We start from the raw sequence: 27437 nt of genomic DNA, 5'->3' as shown, positions 1-27437 counted from the left end.
ATAAATTTTGGTGAGGAATTGTATAGAAGAATTAACACAATGGCAGGCAAAACACTTTTCACACACAACAGCATGCCAAGCTCCCTTCTTCTCTTCAGAGGTGACCACAACAACACAAAAGATAGTAGAGGTTTGCTTTAGTTGACCACTGGCCACCCGACAATTTGACGGCAGCTTTGCAGAATGAATGACAGGATTTATTCCTCTTCTGATTGCCAGAAAGCCTAACTTTGCCACAGCCGTGTACTTTACTTTGGTTCAGAAAGTAGGTAGGAGTCATATGTACCCATGAATTAGGTGCATATAGACAGAAATAAACTTACAAAATAATATATGCAGCGGTGTCCTTGCTTCAGTCAATTCTATTAAGCAAATCTTATTTCAAAATATATCCTTTTTATTGCAAAGAAATGATTCTTGGAGTAAAAAACTGCTTAATGCAAATGAATGTAATACAATTTGGCAAACAGTAATGCAAGTATATTTCATTACTACAAAAACACCCTAGCTATAAAAAAATGCAGAAAAAAGAGTAAATGTTATTCTGAGGGCACCAGTACAACCTGAACCCCGTAAGTTATGGTGTAAGCCTAGGAACTTCTCAAAACTATCTAATTATTCATTGTCTTGAGTTCTATTTTTAGCTGCCCTTGTGCTGCCTACCTGTGCTGAATTTTACACAGTGAAGATGTTCTCTAAGACCTTTTTACCCATTACTCATGTCGTGTGTATAATAGTCATGAAGAACAAAATATCCAGTCCTGAATAAAAAATATCCTCAGTCAGAAACAGAATCTGTTTTTAAAGAATGAAAAACACATTTTTGTTTTTCATTTTTTATGAATAGAAACAAAATTCCTGCATCTTACAAAAATTGTATTATCTTGCCATCATGATTCTTGCAATACCACATTGTGATTTTTAGCCTAATGGATAAAATATAAATTTCTATAACTGAACTTCTGCACAATACCTGTTTTATCTATTTTTTGTTTTACCCAGCCAAGTATTTTAAGGTCTGTCCTCACACGTTACCTTTCCAGCCTGGCACCTTGCAACATGTGTTTCCATATCTGGAAGACATCTCTGAAGGTCTATCTTGAAGTCGAATGATTGCTGGAGTGTTCCATCAGTATCTGAAGTGCAAGCACTACTTTTTTTTTTTTAAGCAGTGCACCAGAGGCATCTGAGATTCTTAGTTACCAGCTGGCATTTTCACAATCAGGGCCATATACTGCCTGAGTAAATGAAGGGACTACACGTTCTCTGGGAGCCAAGGATGTTTATTCAGGAAAAATCCTTAATACTATGACTACAGTTAAAAAATAATTAGCTGGAAATTACTTCCAATGAGAAAGGAATATTGTGACATTTATGTAATCAGAGGTAGGTTTTGACACCTCTAGTATTTTGGTAACTAGAAAAACCCTTTATAAATAAAACATATTATTAAACTGAGAACACGATGTCCCTGTATGAAGGAGATATACATCCTCAAATCAATTACATTGAAAACATTCAATGCGATACCTGTTTGCTGCCAAAATTTGATGTGCTTCATCCCAACCGTGACTAGTTTGTCTGCATGATGTGGATTACACTTCACTACAAATATTTTATCTTTATGACCCCTGGAATAAAAATAAAAATAAAAAACATGGCAATGTATTACTTAACATTTCAAACTGATCTGTTTTAAATAAGCATTTCATAGTATCAGACTAACCAAAAACAGTCTTCAGCAATGAGAATCTAATCAACACAACTGTCATACTCTTGGCACAAAAACAAGAGTATGAATCTGTAACACTATGAGGTCTGGCAGATGAGTCACGGAAGCTGTCTACATTCTCTCTGCCATCATTACCCTATCTAACAAAAAGTACAGAGCCATATTTCTAATCTGCAAGAGTTTAGCCTTGGGAGTCTGACCAACAGAGCTATCAGAATGTACCTGAGTATAAAACACGTATGAATTAGACTACAGAAATACGGTGAATAAAAATTGTCTCCCACTGAATTTCAGTTCCATCAAGTCATGATGAAGAGGCAGGCAACAAAGGCCAATGCAATTAAGAGAGGGTATAAAGGGCATCATAAATAATTAACTGGATAAGAACTCAGTTTATAAATCTTTAAAATAGTCTATCAAAAAAAAAACCAAGGAAGTCTCAAAACTACTGTGCTTCCAAAGGAAAAGTAAATTATAAAATTATAATTTAGAACACAGTTCATTCAGCAGTATATACAGCTTCAAATTTAGTTCTTGGGTAATGTTATCCTTGCTGGAGTATACATTTATGGAAATCTGTAAGATTAAGTTTTACATTTACGAAAATATTCCTAGATACAATGCAGTAATTATTTCTATTTCAGTATTTTATAAAACACCAAGAACAAAAATTACCAGTTTTTCAGCCTGAATTTTCAGGTTTTGGTTATAATATATGTGATTTTTGTCAGACAGGTTTAGCAAAAAAATAAATAAAAAATCACAACTCTGATAATCTTCTTGGTTTGAATATTTTCTTTTGCTGAGTCAGTCTAGACAAAAGCCAATCCTTTACTCCTTTGACATTTGAAGTACATTTTCTTGCAATTCCTTCTTCTCCTGGTTTGCTGTAATGATGCCTTTCAGCTCAGGCAGGTCATACTGCCTCTTATAGAAGCATCTATCACGCAGCCAAAATGTCCAAAATCAAAGTAATTGCATCCCAGTGCAGATGTCCCCTGCAAAATGACCAGAGTTTGTCTGCCCATGTAATAGGATGAATACTGAGACCAGCACATGAGACCTGGGTTGTATGGGCTACATTTGCAGCCCAATTTCCCACAGTCGTCAGACCAAAACAAGTATCCAAGGCTGTGTAGTTTTTGTGCCCTTGTGTTCCAAGGGACTGACACAGGACATTTGCTCTTACAGAATGAAGAAAGTAGGAGAGCATGAGATTCACTGATTTAGACCCTAAATAAATTTGACAATGCCCTCCTCAGCTCCCTTAAGGATTCCGCTAACACAAAACACTATGATCAAATAGGACCAGCACTGCATCAGCATATAAGGCATGATAAGATAGAATCAAAACATATCTGAGCTTCTTTCACTAACAGGGTACGCTTACTCAATAAGGATTTTAATGAAACTAGACAGAAGATTGTAAACCCAAGATATATAGATAGGGAAACAAGCTAGGGAGCAATTAAAACAAATAAATGGGAATATACTCTGAACATTGTCATAAGAAAAGAAAACTAAGTCATGCAGAAGTAAATCACACTAAGAAAATCAAGGAAAAAGAATACAAATAAGTATATAATAAACATAATGAATATTTGTAAACAATGAACATACACTTCATTTTTCAGGTTTAGTCCTCTACATGAATTCTTCTTGTGGGTCTATATGATTGTAAGGAGATGTCCTTCTATTCTTCTTGCCTGCTAAGGGCATGTGAGGCTTAAGTCTAAAACTTAGATGTAAACTTTCCTGTCTTGGTTTTTGTCTCTCTCTTTTATATGTCCTACTGTGCTTTCCAGAATGTGGGAATTGCCTGTAGGGACTGTCAAAATATAAATACTAATTTAAATTGGAATTCTTTAGAAGATAAACAATTATTTTATGATCTCTGTGAGGAAACACCTGAGTATGGTCAAGAGGATACTAGGGCTTCTCCCTCCCAAAAGGTGGCCATCACGGAAACCTGGCGGGATGATTCCCATGACTGGAGTGTGGCTGTTGATGGTTACAAACTGTTCAGAAGGGATAGGTGAGGAAGGAGGGGAGGTGGAGTTGCCCTCTATGTTCGGAAGTGGATAGATTGTGAAGAGCTGTGCCTGAGAAACAGCCATGACCAGGTTGAGAGTTTGTGGGTGAAAATCAGGGATCGGTCCGGTAAAGGACATCTAGTGGTTGGGGTCTGCTACGGGCCACCTGATCAGGAGGAGTCTGTTGACGAGGCCTTCTTGCTTCAGCTGCAAGAACTGTCACGCTCACAAGCTCTTGTCCTGATGGGGGATTTCAACCACCTGGATAGCTGCTGGGGTAGAGGCACGGCGGGTTCCAGGCAATCCAGGAGATTCCTGGAGTCTGTTGAGGATAACTTCCTGGTCCAGGTAATAGATGGACTGACCCAAGATGAAGCCTTACTAGACCTGGTGCTCACCAATGGGGAAGAGAGCATTAGAGAGGTTAAGATTGGAGGCTGCCTGGGCTGTAGCGACCATGGAGTGGAGTTTGTGATCTGGAGGAATATGGGTCTGGCAAAAAGCAGCGTCAGGACCCTGAACTTCAGGAGAGCAAGATTCTGGCTGCTCAAGGAATTACTGGCTGGGATCCCCTGGGAAACTGTCCTTGAGGGCATACGAACAGAACAGAGCTGGCAGCTCCTTAAGGACACCCTTCTGAGAGCGCAAGAGCTCTCCATTCCCCAGCAGAAGAAATCGAGCAGAGGAGGCAGGCAACCGGCATGGCTGAGCAAGGATCTGCAGCTTAAACTGAGGGGAAAGAGGGAAATGTACAGGAAGTGGAAGCAGGGTTGTGTAGCCTGGGAGGAACACAGGGGTGTCGTCCAGATGTGTAGAGACAGGATCAGGAAAGCCAAGGCACAGATGGAGCTGAACTTGGCAAGGGATGTGAAGAATACTAAGAAGGGGTTCTACATATACATAAGCAGGAGGAGACAGGCTAAGGAGAATGTTCCCCCTCTGATAAATGAGAAGGGAGAACTGGCTTCCTCAGAAGTGGAAAAAGCTGAGGTACTCAATAAGTTCTTTGCCTCAGTCTACACTGGTGGTCACGTTTCCTATGTCTGTCAGGACCCTGAACCTTAAGGAGAGGGTGAGAGGAGCAGATTCCATCCCACTGTGGCAGTGGAACAAGTCTGGGACTGCCTAATGAAACTGAATGTGTACAAGTCTATGGGGCCAGATGGTATACAACCCAGGGTGCTGAGAGAGATGGCTGACGTGGTTGCTGAGCCACTCTCCATCATATTTGAAAAATCATGGCTGTCAGGTGAAGTCCCCAGCGACTGGAAAAAGGGAAACATTACTCCCATTTTTAAGAAAGGGAGAAAGGAAGACCCAGGGAACTAGAGGCTGGTGAGCCTTACCTCTGTGCCTGGGAATATCATGGAGCAGATCGTCCTGGAAGACATGTTAAGGAATGCACGAGATAAAGAGATGATTCAAGACAGCCAGCACAGCTTCACCAAAGGCAGATCTTGCCTAACCAATCTGGTGGCTTTCTATGATGGAGTGATGGCATCAGTGGACAAAGGAAGGGCAATGGATATCATCTACCTGGACTTGAGCAAAGCCTTTGATATGGCCCCTCACCACATTTTTCTCTCTACATTGGAGAGGTATGGATTTGAAGGATGGACTGTTAGGTGGATAAAGAATTGGTTGGCTGGTTGAAGCCAAAGGGTTGTGGTCAACGGTTCTATGTCTGGGTGGAGGCTGGTCACAAGTGGTGTCCCTCAGTGGTCAGTCTTGGGTCCAGTGCTCTTCAACATCTTTATCAACAACAAAGATGACGGAATCAAGTGCACCCTCAGCAGCTTTGCAGATGACACCAACCTGAGTGGTGCAGTCGATACAATAGAGGGAAGGGATGCCATCCAGAGGGACATGGAGAGGCTGGAGAAGTGGGCCCATGAGAACCTAATGATGTTCAACAAGGCTAAGCGCAAGGTGTTGCACTTGGGCTGGGGCAATCCCAGGTATTATATAAGCTCTGAGAAGAAGAACTTGAGAGCAGCCCTGTGGAGAAGGACTTGGGGGTCCTGATGGATGAGAAGCTGGACATGAGCTGACAGTGCGTGCTTGCAGCCCGAAAGGCCAACTATGTCTTGGGCTGCATTAAAAAAGGGTGGCCAGCAGGGAGAGGGAGGATAGCTTTCTGCTAGTAACTGCAAACAGCTGATTCAGAAGGAAGACAAAATGAGTAAAGTTGAAAAATCAATGTATATGAGAGGGAACACTTCTTTTTAGAAAAGTGAGCAGCAGATGTACGCTGATGTAACCCAGTGCATCATCCAATGCATAAATGAAAACATGACATCTTTGAGATCTGCCCTGAATCACGAAATAAAGCTGGGAGAAAATATTAACCTAAATGCAAAATCATTAAGTGAGCTTCAATATCAAAGTAGCTGTCCTAACAAAAAGGTTAGGGAAGTCTTGACAGAAATAGTTCACAGGATTTCCAAATACTAAATTGTAGATCCCAAGTGTTTCAATCTAGATGGATATATTGCTCTGAAACACCATTCTGTTTTCAGAGAGGTGTTCTCTCTTTTTTTTTTTTTTTTTCTATAAGGTAATACATGTGGATAATATTATTCAGAAAAATGTAATCACAGTGCACATTTACACTGAGATGCATTCTTACCTGGTTGTTGCTAGCTTTTCTCCTTTTTTCCAGTCCCAAAACACAATGGCATGATTATCATCAAGCCCAACAGATGCCAAACATTTTCCATCAGCTGTACAAAAGCAACATTTATGTTAAAGGTGCTAAGGCTTTAAGTGAAAATACAACAGGCAATGAACGCAACAAATATGCTATAAATTGATATTTTAGAATGTGAAAGAGACATATAGTACCAATACCCCCAAAAGTTATTCTTCACCTACAGTGTCTGATGGAGGGGACTGAGGGTGGTGAATGCCAAAAAGGTGTATTTATACTGTGCAGAAACAGAGGGTATTTGGGACACATGCAGAGACAGATGCTTAGATGGAGACATCTACTTATTCTCTTGACAAGACAAAAAAGCTGAAAATAAAAATAAAAAAAGGAACTAATATGTTGACAGATTAGGATTCAGATTCACTGATGGCCTTGAGTTCCTAAAGTAGGCTACAAATAGAATTAGACAACTGAACTGAGAAAGACGGTCAACCTGCCAAACCTCTTAAGATGACCGAAGTCTATACCTGCTGCAAATTTTATTTGAATGGAGGACTCATATTGTAATACTTTGCCCCCAAAAGTGTACCTATTAGGTGATGACCTATCAGACTGAAATCCAGATTTCACAGAAAATTCTCTTAATCCATGCCCTAACCTTCCTCTTTTTAACTAAAGTGACTTCAAATACAGTATCTCACTTTTCAGACAGAAAAGGTTGTGCTCTAAATCACAACTACATTTTCCTGCTTAATTTTTTAACTGGATGATTAACAGACAGCTGTTATTTTATAGAAAAGGCATCCTTATTGAAAAATCAATCCTTCCCAAAGGCAGGCACAAAACTCTCCTGTATATATTTGATCAAACGAAACAATGAAAATCAATTTCATAAAGTCCAAGTACTCCAAAATCATGTTGTATGTGAAATACTTCTGCTCAGATGATCCTTCTCTTATTTTACTTGAAATGATGCCAAGAATTACTACTGTTGACATGGATGGCTACAAGTTAATACAAAATGTAATGAAACTATAAATATGATGAAAAATTGTAAGGCTAGAATTAACTGCTAGTTAACATCTCTTCTAATGCAGTAAAGAAACAGCCCTAATGAGAGATGAGATTAATGAGATTAATGAGATAATGAGAGAAAAAAAAAGGACGAGCAGAATTTCAAACATAATTCAAAAGTACCTACATATCCTTGCTATATGTATGAAATGATGATAAACAAGACCATTGTTAACAAACTTTTAGAGACAAAATACTTTTGTTAAATTAAAATAAATAAATAAATAAATAAACCTAATTGCTGAATTATGTAATAACAGGATTTTCAGGCTGCCGCAGGAGCTGATTGCATGATTTTTTTTACTGAAGAAAAGATGAAGTTGGAGGAAGTAGAGAGCTGGTGAGATGGCCAAAAGGCCGAAAGAGAGAATGAAAGCAATTATTTGACAATGTTACTTCTTTCAGAAATTAACAGATGCTGAATACTCTGTGATTAAGCATATTTAACTTAAAGAATAGAAAACATGTGACTGGCACAAACGACGCCATTAGGCTGAGCAGATCCTCATAGCTGGACTGAGCTCACAGTATTTAGCATCTTACGTGACTGAGTTCTATGAGAAGCAAGCCAAGAAGGAGAAGGGAAATTACAGAGTTCACAATTGAATGAAATGGACCTAGAAGGATGGAGTCTAAGTAGGCAGGAAGGAATGAAGATAAAAGACAGGACAGGAAAACAAAACTGAGTTTATAAAACAAATAATGAAAATAAAGATACAAACAAGAAGACACAAAAAGTTAATGTGAAAGGAAATGAAAGTAAAGGGAACAGTAAAACCATTCTATAGAAGCTTTAGTGAGATAGAATGCTATGAAGATATCTGATATGTAAGGTAAACTTGCAGTAATACGTACTTTTTCTCTAAGAATGACACATTTGTATATTTCAGTGACAATAATTATTTTTAAGGGTAACAATTACGTGAAGGGAAAATGGTTGACAAAACATTTTTGGTAAGAATACAACTTTACCCACTTGAACCATGAGGCTTTATGTATTAATATGGGCTATACATTCTGATTAATATCCAATATTATAGGTGTTAAATTTGCCACCAGAGGGCACAATCAAACATTGCATGAATACAATTATAATATTAGAATCGTGAGATCATCAGAATAGTCCTAAAAAGTGATCCAGCACTGTACTCTGACCAATAGTATCTGCTTTAGAAAGTGAGTAAAGACAGAGAGAACTAGTAGTAAAGAGTCAGCCACCAGATCAACTGCAGCCAGAAACAAACTACCTTTGGGATCTAGGGCTTCTTTTTTTAAGCTTCAAGTAGTGTGACCTGAAACGAACTTGGAAATATCTATTACTAACACAACAAAAACTGCCTTAACTGAGTCAAACTAGCACTCTGATCCTGTTATGAGGTGCATATTTGTGCAACCATTTGTTCCTCTCAGTGTCAATAAGCTTAACTAAAGCCAGTTAGGAAATGGAGAGGCTATGTGCTTCGATATATGCTTTCTCAGGATCAGGTCCTAAAGCAATACTCTAATGATACCAACAACTGTTACTTTTAAAAAAAGCTTTATTATTTTTGTACAAATTTATGTCCAGCAGAGTCCAGCTTATTCTTTATGCTTTTATAAAGGTACATGGATAAAGGTACTTCTTCCATGTAGTCCTGTCTCATAAATGTGATCTATGTCATAATGAATTCTTACATTTCTAAGAGGAGAATATGAAACAGATTATGCTGAATTGAAGTCCATATAAAAATCAGAGTTAAGAAAAGGATAGAACAGCTAAAGTAATGAGTTGGCGCAATATCTGTGAAAGTTTATTTAAAGTCTCCTTTATAGTTTGATGTAAGATGACTTTAGTCTAAAGGCAAACTGGATACACTGCACTAGGGGCCAGGTCCATGAGAGGAATTGAGCACATGAAGTGAACTGAAGTAAAATTTTAGAATTCTACTTAATTCCAAGATTGCGATCTTAAACTTTCTTACATGGCTGCTTTGCCATAAAGAACCAAAATGCCCTGTTTTTTTTTTTTGTTTGTTTTTTTGTTTTTTTTTTTTAAGTTTGAGTAATACTGAAGTGACTATGGTTGTATCTACATGCAATCCCAGACAAGCCACACTCTTGTCAAACTGAGCAATTTAGAACCTATTCCTGTTCGGCAGCATGCACAAATTAGACACTGTTTCATGAATTATCCATAAAGATTTTATCTGATAATACACAGCATTCGAAGTAATATACAAGCACTGTCCACAAGTTTTGGATGTCCAGGTAGCTAAAAAGAACGATAACAGTCACTGCATAAACACTGTGCGAGATCTGACTCTTTAGAGATAATATAGTGCTTATAGATTAAAAAAAAAAAAAAAAAGCTTCTAAGTAACTTCTGTGCTATTTTCAGAACGGAGTTAGGCTCACCTAAGTGTCCAAGTTACTTTTGAGACTGGAATTGAGACTCTTAGCAAGACTGCAAGCAGGAAAGAGCAGACTGGTACTCCAAGACTAGCATTCCTTTCTCTCCCTGTCTTTCATATATGAAGGATATATTGATGGACAAACAGATAGGTATGAAATCTATTCATCTAACGTTTTTAGCTTTGCCCTACTATGATATAAAGTGTTTTCTCTTACTGTGTAATGTTACAAGTGTTGGACCGTTGCACCTTAAATGGCGTGACACACAGCATGGGAAACTATCCACTCTACTTTTAAAAAATAAAATGTCTTTTTTGTTAAAGAGCAAAAGGGGGAATGGGTTTGTAAGCACTTTTCTAAAGACACGAAAGTATGCATATCACCACCATACAGGCGATGTTTTTCAATGCTAAATACAGGGATTATCCTTTGAGAACTGAGACAACTTAGGTTATCAACCTCAGAAAGACAACTAGCAGAAAGAGCAGACAACTGTGCATATTTACTTCTGTAAACTCACTGAAAAATGTGGACATCGTTAGCAAATTCAAAGAATTGTATCCCTACAATTCCATCTATGTACCCTATCGATCACAATGCCATCTCATTTCAAGTGATCGATCTGTCTGCTTTTAAATTATTATGCCAACATGTAGACAGCCATTTGAGTCCTAGCTGTACACTTGTTGATATGAATTAGACATCAAAAAATCAGTTAGTGATTGACTGAGAAAAAGCCCCATGTCTGAGTTCACTCCACAAACTATTATTTATCAAAACTGTTAGCAGGCTTCTACATAAAATTTGTATTGGTTGCAAAATGGTCCTTTTACACAAAGAAGAAAACTAACTGTCATAGCTATTCGAATTAAAATTTTATCATGAGGATTGCTTTTTAATTAATCATTTCAAGAAATGTACCTGAAAAATCCAGCGCACACACTCCTCTTTGATGCTGGCCTTTGAGCAACGATAAACACTTCAGTGTCTGTGTGTCCCAAACATGAATAGCAGCATCTCTCCCAACCTAAATCAGAGGGTTAATCAGAATATCTACTCATAAAAGTTCAAAGCACACCACTACCAGTAATTAGCATCATCTCATTTTCAAAACACTCCAGAAGTAACTACTTTTCTTCTTGTCCTGTTTCATCTTTTTCAAGGTCTTCTATTTTCTCTTCTGCTTCACAACTCATTTCAGGCACATTGGGGTGTAGAACTTTAACATACTGTGTTCATGGAAAAGTACATGAAGAACCTTGTGAAAAGTTAACTACCCTGTCAGTTGTGGTATGAGAAACATTCCTGCCTCCATGTTGCAAACTGGAGCACAGGAGCAGTCTGACTTAAAGATAGTTTTCCAAAAGAAAACACTCCTTTTGTCTTGTTCCTTTACCAGCCCTTAAATACTCCTTCATCCTTCTCTCTCAGGGATCCCTAGCCTAATTAGAAACAATAGCTGACATAACCTTCTCCCTCATCTCCTTTTTTTTCTTTACCTCTCTCCCTTCCCTTCTTTACACATCCATATATATATCTATACTCTACCCATACTCTATGTATCCATACATATAGTCCCCTTTCTCCCGGTTTGGCCCCACTCACTGACACTGGAAAGTTCTCACTGACTGGGCACCTACAAACCACAAACTCATGAAATTGGACATGAAAAAGTGAGCTTGGAAAGGCACTGGTAAGTATGGGTGTTTTTCAATCCCCCTAGCATCAAAAGAATAAAAAAATATTTGACCTATTTCTATCTGTCTGAGAGAAGCCCTTTTCTTCCCTAGCACATTTCTGTATTTCACATTCTGTAAAATTCTGCAAGAGTCTGAAATCTCTCACCCACTCATACTCTCTGCAATCTTATTTCTACCTTCCCAGAAAAAGTAGAACCTTCTTGCTTACAATGCTATGCCCTTATGCTCCTGGGCTTCCTTCGTCCCAAAGACCCATCTAGGCCACTAGCCTTGAAATCTCACCTTCCTGTAGTTTGTGTAACAAAATTTTCTGAATTTTCTGAACAATATTCTTTCCTTCTAGTATTTCTTATTGGAATTCCAGCTATGAATTTAAATTCAACATCCTCAGTCAAGCTCTTTTAGCTTATCTGTCCTACCTCCAGTTCTCACCACCACAATGTCAGCTACTTTGCCACTCAGATTGTGAGCATCCCCTTTTATTCAGCTGCCCATCATCTTGCTCTATACAGCTATTCTGAGCCTAAATCTAAATCTTGCAACTTCTTTGTAAAGAAAGTGTACAGCACCTGATTTTTCTCTGCAGTGAAATCACCAAATCTAGTCCATTACCTTGATTAATAATAACAGCAGTGCTGGCTTCCACTGCAGATACTTTTCCACTCAAATTGCCATTTCATCATTTTCACTAAAAACTCTCCAGTATCTTCCTTTGAACTTTCACTTCTTCACTGCTAATTCACGATGAAATCCACTGTATTTGTTTCTCCAGTATTCCGTCTTAAACAGCTGCTGGCCAGCTTCTGCTTAAACACTTCTAAACATTTTTTCTGTCACTCCTTATCAGTAGGAAATTTTCATTTTTCATTTCAAAGTCTGCATTTTTCAAAATTGTTTAAGATTCACCTGTCTTCTGATGTCTATAAACAGCCTTATAATATTGCTGCGACTAAGGGATTTGCTGTACTGAGAAACTGCACCCACGACTACTTCTAATTGCTGTCTCTTCTTCCCTTACTCTTTCCATCCCCGTGCATTTTCATTTAAAAATATTGGCTTTTTGGGAAAAATCTATCAGGTATCAGTAGAGTGACCAACATAAAATATCTGAGTAAGGCTTGTGAATGCTACTAAGTACAAAATACTGAGACTGACTAAAGAAGCATCAAAAACACCCAGCATGTGGATAGAATGTAGTTCCTGCACTTTACAGATGAAGGCACAGGTTCAAAGTGAAAATAAAATAATAAAACCACATTTTTTCTAATGATGAATTGGAAAAGGAATTTATTTCCATGTTTTCCTAAAATCATCTCTTCTAAATACCTACCTGTCCAGTAGCGACATAGTCTTTCACTGGGTGAATGCATAGGCTGAGGATGTCATCATCATGACCAAGATATAGCCTTTGAGTGTGTTGTTGTCTATTATATACAACAGCTACGGCAGCAATATGATACACTACTTCTCCAGTCTGTGTGTAGAACAAGTTATTTCGACAGTCATAGCCCCTATAACTGAGGTAAATACAAAACAAGTTACATTTTGTTTAAAAAATATCCTGGTACTTTATGTAACAAATTGTGCAAATAATCCGTGCGTTAACTTGAAAAGGGTACAGCTGGGGTGTATGCCTTGCTGGCTCAAAAAAAACCACAGCACACAGGCAGAGAGAACCCACCAAAAGTAGGCATTCATAAATCTTCATGGTTTACTTTGCACCTAGCTCCTAAATTAACACTGATTTCACAGAAATAATATGTAATGCACATAGAATTATATCCACGTAAGTTTTACAAGGACTTGGGTTCAAGCATAAATCTATCAGGCATTTTTAGAAATCATGGCGATCACAATCAACTTAACAGAGAATCTTTGCTCCAGAAAACAAAAGGTGTAGTCAATAGCTATTCAAAAGGTAATTCTGTAAAATGCAATTCTAAGGTATTATTTATTATATGGGTACAGTATTATAACCTTATCTTGTTCCTTAATAAATGCAACTGAAAGAAGAAAATCTATGGCTGATATTCCAAAAATTACCCAGAGTAATGAAAAATAAATTAATTATGATTAAGCACGGAAAAATACTTTGCTAAATGCTCTGACATGAATTGATTGAAATTGCAAGGCTGTTTTCACAAACAGAAAAAAAGAAAACAACAAAAAAGTATGATTAAATATTACTCTACCCATGTATAAACTGCAATTTTAAACTGTCCTCAGGTGCTCGCTCTCTTTTAAGGAAGGGCACAGAATGGTTTTTCTCTTTACTTTGTTGTTTCAGCTGAGGTAGATCTTCTTTGTAAACCTGAAGAATAATTGTTAAAGTTAATTGCACAGCTCTAGTTTTCTGAATATTTATACATATACAACAAAGTCACTGTTTCAAGCAAGTATTACAACTTAATATACTGTTAACGTGATGTTCATTAGTTACAGGAAAGAGCAAGTCATTATCCATCCCTAGAGAACTTCTGATAATAATAAATGTTTTCCAGACAGGAAAACTTTTCATGTGCCCTGACACATGAGGGGCTCAGAACATTACTCTAGAGTAGCATCATAAGAACGTACTTTTTCTGCAAGATTCCATTGACAGTTAGTGAAAAGGATTTAAAATATTGACTAAAACTTTTTAAGTCTCTAAGTGTCTTTTTAACTTCATATGTATTTCAGTGTACACAGTCAAAGCTGGACATAATGAACTAATTCTAGCTAGGGATTATGGTGAAATACACACAAACCGACAGCATTTAAGTGATTTGCCATTGTGTCCAGAATCGTGAGGCAGAATTACAGTCCTATAGACAAAACTGAAGTCACAAATTACCATGCATCTAAATTTTTCAGAAATGATGACATTTTTGAGGATGCTGAAGATGTTTGAAGCCTCTTGAAAGCTGTGGCACTAAACAAAATCCATTACAATGCTGACATACAGCCTTATTGTTTGTTTTCTGTCCTTACTTTTCTTTTTTTGTTTGCTTTTGTTTTTTTTTTCCCCAAAAGGACAATGAAATTTTCAACTCCACAGAAACGTATGTGACTGCAGAGATAGAGTACTGGATATTTACAAGAACGATGTTCATATAACTTGAGATGAGTTTTTGATATGGTAGCTAAATAGAACCTTAACACGTTTTGTCTGTCACTCATATGAAATGTATTTTGTCCTGAGTGTTCTCATCCATTTACCCTTGCTCCTCAGTGAATGCTACCAATGAAAAAGAATATCAGGATTATCATTTTCTAATGCATCTGAATACGCAGAAGTCTTTACGCTGCTTCAGCCATAAATTAAAAAAAAAAAAGTAAAGCCAATCCACTTCTCAAAATAAGATTCGTGTTTTTAAGTCTCCACGTGCTTTTGTAAATTATTTCCTCTAAAGAGTGATTTTCTTCTAAGTGCAGCTTATATGCTTGATGTTGTCTCACATTTCCTGTATAAATCTTATTTTAAGTTGCTTCTAGCTTTGTCATACATTAGCCTGTGTGAAATATTGCAGTTTAACTGCCTAAAACTATTTTTTCATTTTCAGTTTTTAATTCCAGACGTCCTTTTTGACACATAGACAGTGTGGAGGAGGATGCTGTCTGATTTGAATTCAGAGGGAAAATCAGGAGAAGGAGGAGGAGGAGGCTGGAACAAGCACTCCAGACAGACTTGGAGTAAATGAAAGGGTGGAGAGAAAATTTGACAAAACTCTGCTTCACTTGGCAAGCACAACAGATCTCTATAATAAACAGGTAAAATAAGCTGCTGTCTGAAGGACCTACATCACATAATACAGGATCTAGAAACTGTGGTGAAAAGACAAAAGATAGTCCTTTCCTAAAGTCTAGAATGTTAGAGGGTGACCCTATCAAAGTTGTAGAGAGCAGCTACATGCAGCCATTAAGTCACTCAAACTAACAGGAAGCTCATTGTGTATTTTGCATGCTTTGGGCACTTAGTGTGAGATTCTAGTTCTGGTCTGTGGAAATTCTGACCTTTCACCATTGAAACTGATAAGGTAACATGTCAAGGTGATAATTAATAGTGTACTCACAATGATAATGACTCCTGAAAAATCAGGTCTCAAGTATTTTAAAATGGAAGCCAAAATCAGGAGAGCAAGCAAAACATTTGATATTAACGTTTCCTTGTCTTCAAAACAAAGATAATAGCACCCTCCGACGTCACAGACTGATATAAAGATCAGCATTTGTGAAGCACTCAGTAAATTCAGCCAAGAGTCCTGATCACCAGACAAGCCTATAGTGACAAAGCAGATCCAAGGTCAAGCTGACACATTGAGTCAGCACGTCAGAATCTGGTCTGGAGACAGTGGTTGCCAGACACTGGTAAATGTGGCATAGGAGGCCCAAAGTCAAGCCAAGACCCAAGATCCAAGTCTGGATCAATTGGGGTACATGGTCAGGCCTTCATCAGAGCTGAAGGGTATTGGGAGACGTCATTTATTCAAGATGAATAGAAATTGTTATGATATTTTTAAGGTATAGAAGCCATTATTCGAAACATTGAGCTCATATAAAAACAGGAAGAGCTAAGCTATGTAACAGAACATTTTCATCAAGGACTGAGGTCGAGTGAAAAGAACTGCATTTCTCTGTGGAAAAGATTTGCAATGGCAAGCTCAGAAGTTGACAAATTATCAGGAGAGAGATCAACAGTAGTCCATCGAGAAAGTAAGAGAAGCACTTGGAGAATGATCACAAGAGAGAGAGAACAGTGAGGTTTCTTTTTCTGTTGTTCACTGAGTTGAACTTGATACTTGAAGTGAAGATACAACATTTTTGTTCAACTCCAACTGTGTTAATGAAATAGGTTTTTATATAGAAACAGTATGTTGTTTCAACTTTGCAAATAAATGGATCTGAATCAGACAATTCCAAACTCGTATTTGTTTCTCCTGTTTATGAAAGTAATCAACAGGATTCTAAATAATGCTTAATGACACTGGCCAAAGCAGAATCAGTTTCATGCATAGACAGAACATGAGCCAGGATAAATCATTCTATGAAGTTCAATTAAAATTTAACAGAATTCCAAACACTTTAAAAATCAAAGCTAAAAGAATACTCATTAGTTTTTGTATTTTAATTAAAATAATAGAACATGGGTTATAAATCAACACTGAAAGATCAGGTTAAAGAGTGGAATGTCATACTACAGTTCCTGAAAAAAATCAATGCAGAAAAGACGGCTCATTTGATTTGTTTTCCTCTTGCATGGAAGCAATCTATTTTAATTTATCTAAGAATGTGGTTGTACTGAAAACAGAAAGAAAATTCAGTGTATTAAGTGATCAGTAAAGACCGGTTTTACTTTGTTCTCATAAACTAGAGAGATTTTAATTCTTGGACATTTTGTCATTGGTAATAAAAATAATCTGTCACAAATAAATGTACTGTACAGGCTTCATACTCATTAAGAGGATTATTCTGCTTTGAATACGCAGAAGTCATAGGAAAACTCCATGATCTCTATTTTACAAATTATGTTTCTGAATCTGATTTGAACTGTCTTCATTAGCACATATCATAGGAATGGGAGTAGTAATAAACTCTCACAAAATGTTGTTTAACTTTGTGCTCTATAAGATATTTTTCTTATTTCAATATATAATTATATATACACCAATGCTTTTTTTCTTCCAACCCTTTCAAATTCTCATCCGCAGCTAAATAAACTGGTTTTATTTATATTGATTGCATAATTAGCAGAATACTGTCAAAATAATCTTCTTAGAGTAGGCTGATGAATTAGCTGCAAGCTTCTTTTACTTATCTTTACTGAATACTCATGACAACTTGTCAGGCAATTGGCACAATGTATTAATTTCTACTCACCTGGCGATCATAGTTGATTTGAGCTTCCTGTTCAATGTCAGAATCTAACTCTGGCACATCAGATAAATCTGAATCTGATTCTTCACTGTAGGAATCGATGCCACCCTCTGCATAAAAATAATTCATATATAACAGACATCTAATTACAAGGAAATAGTATGTGATGTTTTCATTATAATTTAGACTATATGCAAACTAGTATTCAACAACTTTGGAATCATAAGCAGCTTGTAAAAATCATATCGGCTGACTGAATGCGTCAGGTTTCATTTCTGTTTCTCCTATTTCAATGCCTGGGACGGGATGGTGGCAGAGGGAAAAAGAATAAGTAGATACTAGTACATTTCCATCATCTGAAAGAATAATGTGTTCTTAACAGGCATTGAAGTGAATAAATACAGAAATGGTAAATAAAATCTTTCAGTGTGACCACTTTCCGTGTATAAGAAGATTTGCTATAACATAAGCATTTTACCAATTATGTAGGTACAGAGTGAATTTTCGCCCTTGTGTTGAGGGCAATCAAATTTTCAGCAACTGCCATAGTTTGTATGGCTTTTGTAAAATATTTTAAGTATCATGGGTATAGCAGGAAAATCTATCGCATATAATAAAAATGTGAATTTGCATTGCAAATGTAAGTAACTCTGTGTGCAGTTAGACTTCTGAAGGCAAGTTAGATGGCTAATTCTTAAAACTGAATTTGATCTCATTATCTCCCTCTAAACAGTTTTTTTTTATATATACTTTGGCAAATACTACTTGTGTATTCCTAAACATACAACATAGCAGACTGCAGAAAGAAATGGTTGTCTGTGAAGAGTAAAACTGTCCCAAACATACTGAGTAGGTGTCATTCCATGGAATTGCAATAAAAAAATATTTTCTGCTAATTCAATAAAAGCTTTTGCATCACTGCTGCATTCTCTGTTATTTTATTTAATAAATAATTTAGAAGAGATCATTTTTACCTTGCGGAGCTGTTTCGAGGATGCCATTTGTTATCCCTTCAGGAATAAATCGCCACTGAAAGACAGAGTGATCAGCACCTCCTGTACTTAAAACCCACTGAAAGTCATGGGACCATCGGACATTAGTTACATGTGCTGAATGGCCAACATATTTTCTAAATTTAGCTCCTAAAATGAAAAATAGAACTGTTAATATGTAAGAAGAAAAACAAAATTAACATGGTAACTAATGAAGGCAGGCTTTCCAACTGAAACTGAAAAGAAAGCTACAAAAAATACTTAAATGTCTGTTTTGATATCATGATGCTAATTATAAATTTTAATATAAAAATAAATGTTACAAAATAACAAAATATGGTCACTTCAGTTTTCAGAAAAATACTTAAGTCTTGGAAGGGGTACTAGCTACAGATAGGGTTAAATTTTCATCTTTATGGACATTAATACTCATATGAATTATAAAAATATGTACTACATACATTTATTCAAATGCACTATCAAAAAATAATACTTATATGATATCAACTTAAACACTGAAGATCATGGAAAGCCAAAAGGTTATTATATTTAGTTTTATTGACTTTATGTGTGGTACAGTGCAATTAACAAGGAAACAACCTATGTTAAAAAAATTACAGTCTACTATAAATATGAAGTAAATAGCTCACACAGAGCTACGCTGACACATACTAATAGACAGTGAAACCCTACTGGTTTCTGAAATTATTACTGGCATAAATTTGGATGACAATATAGTATTAGTATACACACAAGCTAAACTAGACATTCTGAACAGTTTTCAAACAAGTACATATGCATTGGCAGGAAATTGCTAGATACAAAGCGGGTTAAAATCTCATAATTATGTCCAATAATACTAATGTGAATTGTACTCACACTAACTTGAATTATACACCTGAATTTAAAGTCACTCTCAGAAAATACACTGATATGGCATTAAACAAACATTGCATTCTTCAGAAATCCAAAATACTGTCTTACCTTTCTTTAGGCATGGAAATCTGAACAACTTAACCAGTCCAAAATCATCTCCAGTCACTAACACTGAGCTATTGTAGTTTCCATCCACAGAGTTGACATCTGTAATGTTTGTATATTTTGGCCAAATACCATTTACTTCAGATCCTATCACACAGGTCCATGAGGCCCAATGAATTCCTTTGATCTCATCTTTGCTAGTTAGATGCTTCCCAGCTGAAAATACGCAAGCAAATATTCTGTTTTATCATTTGTTTTTCAGTAAACCCCATTTCTTTCAGTACATTTATCTGTATATTCTTCTTTGGATTAGTTTTTTTTTAACATCAATAAATTACAAAGATTCACCATATTCTTTAAGTGAGTATAATTGTATTTGTGGTATTTGAGGACATTACACATGAGTTCTAATGCAGCTGCATGCTAAAAAATTACAAGACTGGAAAAACATTGAAATTCCACATCACTTCTACCACAGAAATATCTTCAGTAAAAAGCACGTGTATGTAATATGAGTTCCTAGAACATTTTCAAGTTCTACGAGATTAATAACACAAATTTTAAAGTAAAGTGCATGTACTTACACGTGCAATTATTTGTCCTAATCATATCAAGTCACTAAAATTTGAATATTTGCTCAGTCAATCATTTTGTGGTACTTTGTGGTACTTGTGGTACTTTTCATTTACAGAGACTGCTTTACAGTTGACTAGATATACTCTGACTTTGTGATAAATCTGAATGCTATTTATGTAAGGAAATATTTTTAATGTTTTGTGTGTCCTAGAAGAATGAGCACAACTGGGGAAATAACTAGCTGATGAATATGTTCATTATCTGTTTCGTGACATAAGTAATGCTATTTTTAGTATCAATATTAATATAACAAAGAACAGAAAATGACCGTAGCATCATGCTGAAAAGCAAAGTCCTCTGCAAGAAAAAGCATTATTACAAAAAAAAAAAATAGTTGGAACTATCAATTTAGCAATTCTATAGAACAAGCAAAATTGAACATTTTCTTTAGATATATTAAAACATTTCAAGAGATGTCAACTAAAAAGAAACCAGAATCTCATTTTAAAATTTGACAGAACTGCTGTGAAATTTGAACAGGGTCAGGTTTAGATTCAGCATTTGATCCAAGCTTATTTAGGCAGGCCTTAGGAAACCTACAGGCAATATTGGAAGATAACTAATTTTAGCTTTTTGTTTTGTTTTCATAACTGCTAAATATAGAGAGCACCTGTAACTTTCATTCTTGAATGACACAAAGCTGTTAGAGACACACAGCCCAGTCTAACCAGATTTTCTTGGTTAGACTATTCCAGGCTTTTTAACCAAAATGTTTATCAAACACAACTGCAGACTCATTCTAAATATGCAATGGATTTGCTTAATTTAATATGCCTGGGGGTTTATCTATGTGCTACTCATTAATAGTTATCAAAAACACCATCATTTCTTAAAGTTCACAGAGAAGAAAGTAAAGGGAAGATGCAAGTTTGGAAACTTTAAGTGAATCCAACTTAATCTGAACTGTTCAAGTTTAAATTATCACTGTAATGATAATGAAATAAGACTTAACCAACACTTAGATTACTTTTGATGGCTATATTATTTCATCCCAGGATCAATGGAAATTCAGATTTTGGCTGAAACTGAGTATTTGCTAGGAGCCAGAAACAGCTACCTTTCAAAGAGTCATGGCCACAGTCAGCTAAATTCATAATTAACCTCCAGATAAGTTTGGGTAAGAAAAATACGATTTAGATTCCCTACACAAGAGGGTTGCCAAAGTAGATCAAATGAGAACAAAATCTTACTCCTAAGGCTCTCTTCTGCTGACAGTTTTTTCTAAATATTAGAAAGCATTCTCAATTATGAATTATAATAAATCAATTATTTCTCATACTGTTACAGATGAATTACAAATACTTTTACAGGACAATCACAGAATCATAAAATCATAGAAAGGTTTGGGTTGGAAGGGACCTTAAATGTCATCTAATTCCAACCCAATCAACCTCAGAAGTGACAAGTTGGATTGCGAGGAAATTGTACAGGGTGTATATATATATATATATATATATATAACTACAGCTGAGGTCCCAAAAAAATAAAAAATTATACATTTGGTACTTTTTTTTTTTTTTTTTTTAACCCTGGTGATGTGAATATAAATCTTGCCCTACAATGCAGACAGTTTTTACTTAACCAAAGCTGAAGGTGGGTATATACTGTGAATACTGATTTAAAAAATGAACTACAGTATTTATGTTATTATTATATATTAATTATATATTATTATAAGTTCCAGCCAAGAAGCTCTGCTTGCAGATGTACTGTTTATATCATATTTTTGTTGTTCTCTTCAAACCAACACTGAAGTTTGTTCACACCACGTTCATACTTGTAAACTTACAAGGCATCTTGTAGAACAGTCTCTCTCCTGCACCATCGTTGGTTTGCAAGAATTTACTATCCACAGACCAGTCAATATGAGTAATAAAACTAGACGATTTGTTGCATTCTCCTATTTTTTTGTATCGCTGAGCAACTGCATAGATATCCACTGGACCATCGTTAGAACCCACAGCAAGGTAAGAGCCATCTGGTGAAAATTTCATTTCATGGATTACTTCTTTTCGGTCTTTAATATGAACTACCTCTGTCATGTCTCTGCAAGAACGAATTGTGAAAATATGAACTGTAAACTAGTGGAAGTACAATCCACAAATATTTAAGACAAATATGAAGACAAATGCACTGAATACCTTGTACAACAAAAAACAGTTTTCACAAAGCAATCCTTTTTTTTCAGAAGCTCCTATTGCTTTCATTGGCTATAAGCTTATTTTAAAAACAAAAAATAGAAACAACTTTACCCGTCAATGATACTCTTCATTCTACTCATCTCATGTTAGCTGTAAAAAAGTTAGCTGTCTAGTCTAAACTAGACCAGACTTAATTTTTTTTACACAGTAAATGAAAAAAGAGTTCCACCTTAAGAGTGATTACTGTACCTCACAAGACCATGCTTGAATGGCCTGTGGGAGATACCCATTTCTCTACACTGTCTCTTTTGGGGAGGCAGACAAACAGTTTACAATAGTGGCAAACAACTAGGATGGTAAAGTTAGCTATGATTACTCCCCCGTACTATGACCAGTTAGCTACATCTTTTGGGGATCCAGCATCCCTCTCTGTCTGCCAATGGAAAAAAATAAAAAATTTGTAAGCTCTGCCTTATTCCTAAAAACTGGCAACCTAACTATTTCATAGTGGTAAATACTGCTACTGAGAAGGGCAGTGAATTCTTTATTCCATAGATTTAGATCTTTCATGGCCAAGGACACGGAAGAAGGAGATCAGAAAGATTCATGTCACCGAGCACATACAGTCGGAAAAAAAAAAAAGCCAACAAAACATATGGCCGTAGTCCAGTCTTCCTGCATCAGGGGCTGCTGATTTGTTTCCCTTTCAGAAGATCTGCCACAGAAAAGGAACAGATGGAGAAGCAATTGCATTCAGGGCCTTACACAAGTGTGTTGCCACTCTTTCAGGAATAATGCTGGGTTTATCATTATCAGTCTCCACCAGCTGAATCATGAATAACCTTAGGTACCAGACAAATTAGCAAAGACAAGATTACTGTGAGACAAAGAAGATTAACTGCTTTAGAAAACTACTAGTCTTTGAAAAGGATTTTAAATTAATGTGAACAGATCACTTAAGATTTATGAAAGTCATTAAAGCAGTATTACAGCAGTTTTCACAGATCTTCCATCGATAACATGCTTTTCCCTCCTATCAGCTACAAGTTCAAAGCATTTAAAATATATGCTTACTAAATATGCAACAATGTTAAACAAGTGGTAAACTCTTCCAAGTATCAATTAAAATAGCTTGTTTTAAAGTCATACTATTTTTGTTGGCTATTTCACTCCATGGCCAGTTTATGCTTTACCTGCCTTTGTGTGTCTTTCATAATATAATCCCAGACAGAAAATGCCCACTGGGTAGGATGCACCATGAGAAAAAGTCTTGTCATCTAATAAAAAATGTGGAATTTCTGTATATTTAGCAAATACTTAAAAATATTTTTTAATCACTGATTATTTTGATACTGGCTATTCCTGTTTATGGCAGAAAACTTATCAAGGAGATGCCTCTCAAAACTGTGTTAACTCTATTATGCACATTTTTTCACAAAATATTTGTGTAATTCCAGAATAAATAAAAAAAAAAAAGCCAAACTTGAAAGTCTTAGATTGTATCAACCTCATTACTGTGAGCTAATTTTTTGACTTGAATAAAGCATAGGTTTGTTCCTCACTGTCAAACTAGCACATTTTAAAACAGCATGTAATATTCACAGTATCACAGTATCACAGATTTCTAGGTTGGAAGAGACCTCAAGATCATCGAGTCCAACCTTCGACCTAACACTAAGTACTCCACTAAACCATATCGCTAAGCTCTACATCTAAACGTCTTTTAAAGACCTCCAGGGATGGTGACTCCACCACCTCCCTGGGCAGCCCGTTCCAATGCTTAATAACCCTTTCGGTAAAGAAGTACTTCCTAACATCCAACCTAAAACTCCCCTGTCGCAACTTTCGCCCATTCCCCCTTGTCCTGTCACCAGGCACGTGGGAGAATAGACCAACCCCCACCTCTCTACAGCCTCCTTTAAGGTACCTGTAGAGAGCGATAAGGTCGCCCCTGAGCCTCCTCTTCTCCAGGCTGAACAATCCCAGCTCCCTCAGCCGCTCCTCCTAAGACTTGTTCTCCAGACCCCTCACCAGCTTTGTTGCCCTTCTCTGGACTCGCTCGAGCACGTCCATGTCCTTCCTGTAGCGAGGGGCCCAAAACTGAACACAGTACTCAAGGTGCGGCCTCACCAGAGCCGAGTACAGGGGCACAATCACTTCCCTAGACCTGCTGGCCACACTGCTTCTTATACAGGCCAGGATGCTGTTGGCCTTCTTGGCCACCTGAGCACACTGCTGGCTCATATTCAGCCGACTATCAACCAATACTCCCAGGTCCTTCTCGGCCAGGCAGCTTTCCAGCCACTCATCTCCCAGCCTGTAGCTCTGCTTGGGGTTGTTGCGCCCCAGATGCAGGACCCGGCACTTGGCCTTGTTGAACTTCATACAGTTGACCTCAGCCCATCGCTCCAGCCTATCCAGATCCTCCTGCAGAGCCTTCCTGCCCTCGAGCAGATCGACACACGCACTTAGCTTGGTGTCATCTGCAAACTTACTGAGGGTGCACTGGACGCCCTCATCCAGATCATCGATAAAGATATTAAAGAGGGCCGGCCCCAGTACCGAGCCCTGGGGGACACCACTAGTGACCGGCCTCCAACCAGATTTGACTCCATTCACCACAACTCTCTGGGCCCGGCTATCCAGCCAGTTTCTAACCCAGCGAAGCGTACACCAGTCCAAGCCCCGAGCAGCCAGTTTCTTGAGGAGAACGTTGTGGGGAACTGTGTCAAAAGCCTTACTGAGGTCAAGGTAAACCACATCCACAGCCTTTCCCTCATCCACCAAGCATGTCACTTGGTCATAGAAGGAGATCAGGTTCGTCAAGCAGGACCTGCCTTTCATAAACCCATGCTGACTGGGCCTGATTGCCTGCTTCCCCTGCAAGTGCCGCGTGATGACCCTCAAGATAATCTGCTCCATGAGCTTTCCTGGCACTGAGGTCAAACTGACAGGCCTATAGTTCCCCGGGTCTGCCCTGCGGCCCTTCTTATAGATGGGTGTCACATTGGCTAGCTGCCAGTCAACTGGGACCTCCCCCGATAGCCAGGACTGCCGATAAATGATGGAAAGCGGCTCGGCCAGCTCCTCCGCCAGTTCTTTCAGTACCCTCGGGTGCATCCCATCCGGCCCCATCGACTTGCGCACATCCAAGTTCCATAGCAGGTCGCCAACCACTTCCTCATGGATAGCGAAGGCCACATCCTGCTCCCCATCCCCTTCCACCAGCTCAAGGCACTGGGTATCCAGAGAACAACCGGTATTGCCGCTAAAGACTGAGGCAAAGGCGGCATTAAGCACCTCATATTATGAAAGCATATCCTCAAATTTTACTTTTTTAAATGAAATACACAATGATATTACTTTATTTTTAATATGAAAAATTTATAATAGGGGCTTGAGTTACTTGGAAAAAAAAAGCAAAAAACAAACCTAACATAAGAACCCAGTACCAAATTTTCTCATCTTACCTTACTCTAAGAACAATGAAGGAGCCATCTTTCATTCCAAGTGCTAACTGTGATCCATCAGGACTGAAAGAAACACTCCGCACTGCTTCCTCCATATTACAACGAGCTATCAAGGCATGGTCAGCAAGACTCCATAATCTACATCAAAGGAAATTGGAAACAGTAGCAGATTTTTTCCTGACTGCACAATAGTTCAATATTATCAAGAGTAAAAATGACAAGTCTAACCGAATTGTAAGGGCCCATTTGTATGTACGCCTTATATTAAGATTTTAGAATGCATTAACTTCCTTTCCAACCATGGAATGAAGATATTTGCACTGACTTGAACCAACAGACTTTCATATACGTAGTTTTTAAAAGTTCAAAACTGCTTATCAATCTAGAAGAGAAAAATGGTATACAGTGACTGCCTGATTCAATATATGGAGACAGAATTTTCCGACAGTGGCACTAAACCTCTTTGCAAATAACATCAAATGACAACCCAGGTTTAAATTGCTTCCAAAATAAAGGAGTCTTTACTACTCCCAGTTCTAGCGGGAATGGCAGCTCAGACCGGAACACATATCTGCGACAGCAAAAAAGTAAGCAGGATGAAGAAAGTCCTTCAAGCTAAACTACAAGCATTCTGTACTATTTCCGGACTCATTAGCTAATAGAATTCCCCTAGATGAATAACAAAAGAATGCAATTTTCTGTAAACAGATACGGTCCATGCAGACCAGGGTGAAATTTTCAGCGGAAGTGAAAGTAATACTCACAGAAAGTAAACATTCCAATCACGGGGAAAATTTTCTTGTTACAACATTTAATAAACTAGTATACAATACTGCATGCTGATTTGGTCATTTACAACATTTTAAATAAAATGAATCAATAAATATGTCATAAGATGGGGAAAAACAATCACTGTACCTATATTTTAAGAAGGAACGAAGGGAGTTTCCCAGATCACTACAAGCTGGTTAATCAGATCTCAGTATGCAAGATTTAGAAAAAAAATAGCGAAAAGAATAATTAAACATATGGAAGAAAATGCATAAAAGACCTCTTGGGGTAGAAAAATTAAGTCAGCAATACCCAACTATCTTTATTTTGAGGACAGCATCAAAGATCTAATGTATTTGTTAGAGATTTATAAAATATTAAGTAAAATATTTTAACACTAGTAATGTAGTTATTGGCAAAACTTGAGAAAACATTAATTTATACAGGAACTGTAACATGATATTAGATGAATTTTTATGCAAGCATTACAGAAAGAAACAATTAGGCTGGATGGAAGATACTACCGAGATTTCTACAAGCTTTGGAATAGTATATTTAATATTTTTGCTAAAGACACCAGCACAAAAGATGAGAATGCTAATGAAATTTGCTACGGACAGCAAGCTGGGAGGCTCTGTGAACCCACAGATGGATTTATCAAATTGGAAGAAACAGAGGATTCTTGATGATGAAACAAATAGACATGGAATGAAATTTAACTAAAGCCCATATTCTCAGAGTCTCATATCTAAAATTGTGCTGTAAGCTTGAAACGTAAGTGGAACCAGCAAAAAGAAGTAAGATCCCACACTGTTTTTTCAATTATAGAATGACTATGATCCACGAGTGAGTTGCAGACAGGAAAAAGGAAATCTGATCCTAAAATATATCCTGGGTGCTATTCCAGGAGGTACATAAAAACATTAGCACACAACACAGTGACCTCACCCAGCATATTCTTTACAGTCTCCCAAGAAATTTGAATAAAAACAGGAACAGATGCAGTGAAGGAT

At 37.2% G+C, this 27437-nt stretch overlaps 1 protein-coding gene across 12 annotated transcripts in view; it reads right to left on the bottom strand.

The window, feature by feature from the left end:
* The window catches only part of EML6 (EMAP like 6), a 135091-nt gene that overhangs the window by 40234 nt on the left and 67420 nt on the right, over positions 1–27437 (bottom strand). For 11 of the 12 annotated variants that reach the window (XR_014582893.1, XM_083832334.1, XM_083832338.1 and 8 more), the window contains 10 exons: positions 25654–25791; positions 21832–22088; positions 19410–19622; positions 18408–18575; positions 17437–17543; positions 13773–13891; positions 12911–13097; positions 10802–10907; positions 6395–6488; positions 1531–1631 (listed from right to left, as the gene is read on the bottom strand). Coding sequence is in view for 11 of the 12 variants with exons in the window: in XM_083832334.1 (XP_083688460.1) it covers positions 1531–1631; positions 6395–6488; positions 10802–10907; positions 12911–13097; positions 13773–13891; positions 17437–17543; positions 18408–18575; positions 19410–19622; positions 21832–22088; positions 25654–25791 (1490 nt within the window). In the remaining variant the exon portion in view is untranslated. Of the gene's footprint in view, positions 1–1530; positions 1632–6394; positions 6489–10801; positions 10908–12910; positions 13098–13772; positions 13892–17436; positions 17544–18407; positions 18576–19409; positions 19623–21831; positions 22089–25653; positions 25792–25881; positions 25995–27437 lie in introns of those variants that run through there. The other variant, XM_083832337.1, reaches the window with a different exon arrangement.

The sequence above is a fragment of the Anser anser genome (genome assembly GCF_964211835.1).
Source record: "Anser anser genome assembly, chromosome: 3".
NCBI lineage: Eukaryota > Metazoa > Chordata > Aves > Anseriformes > Anatidae > Anser > Anser anser.
The sequence above is the reverse complement of the archived record's forward strand: the minus strand, read 5'-3'. Positions and strand labels throughout refer to the sequence as shown.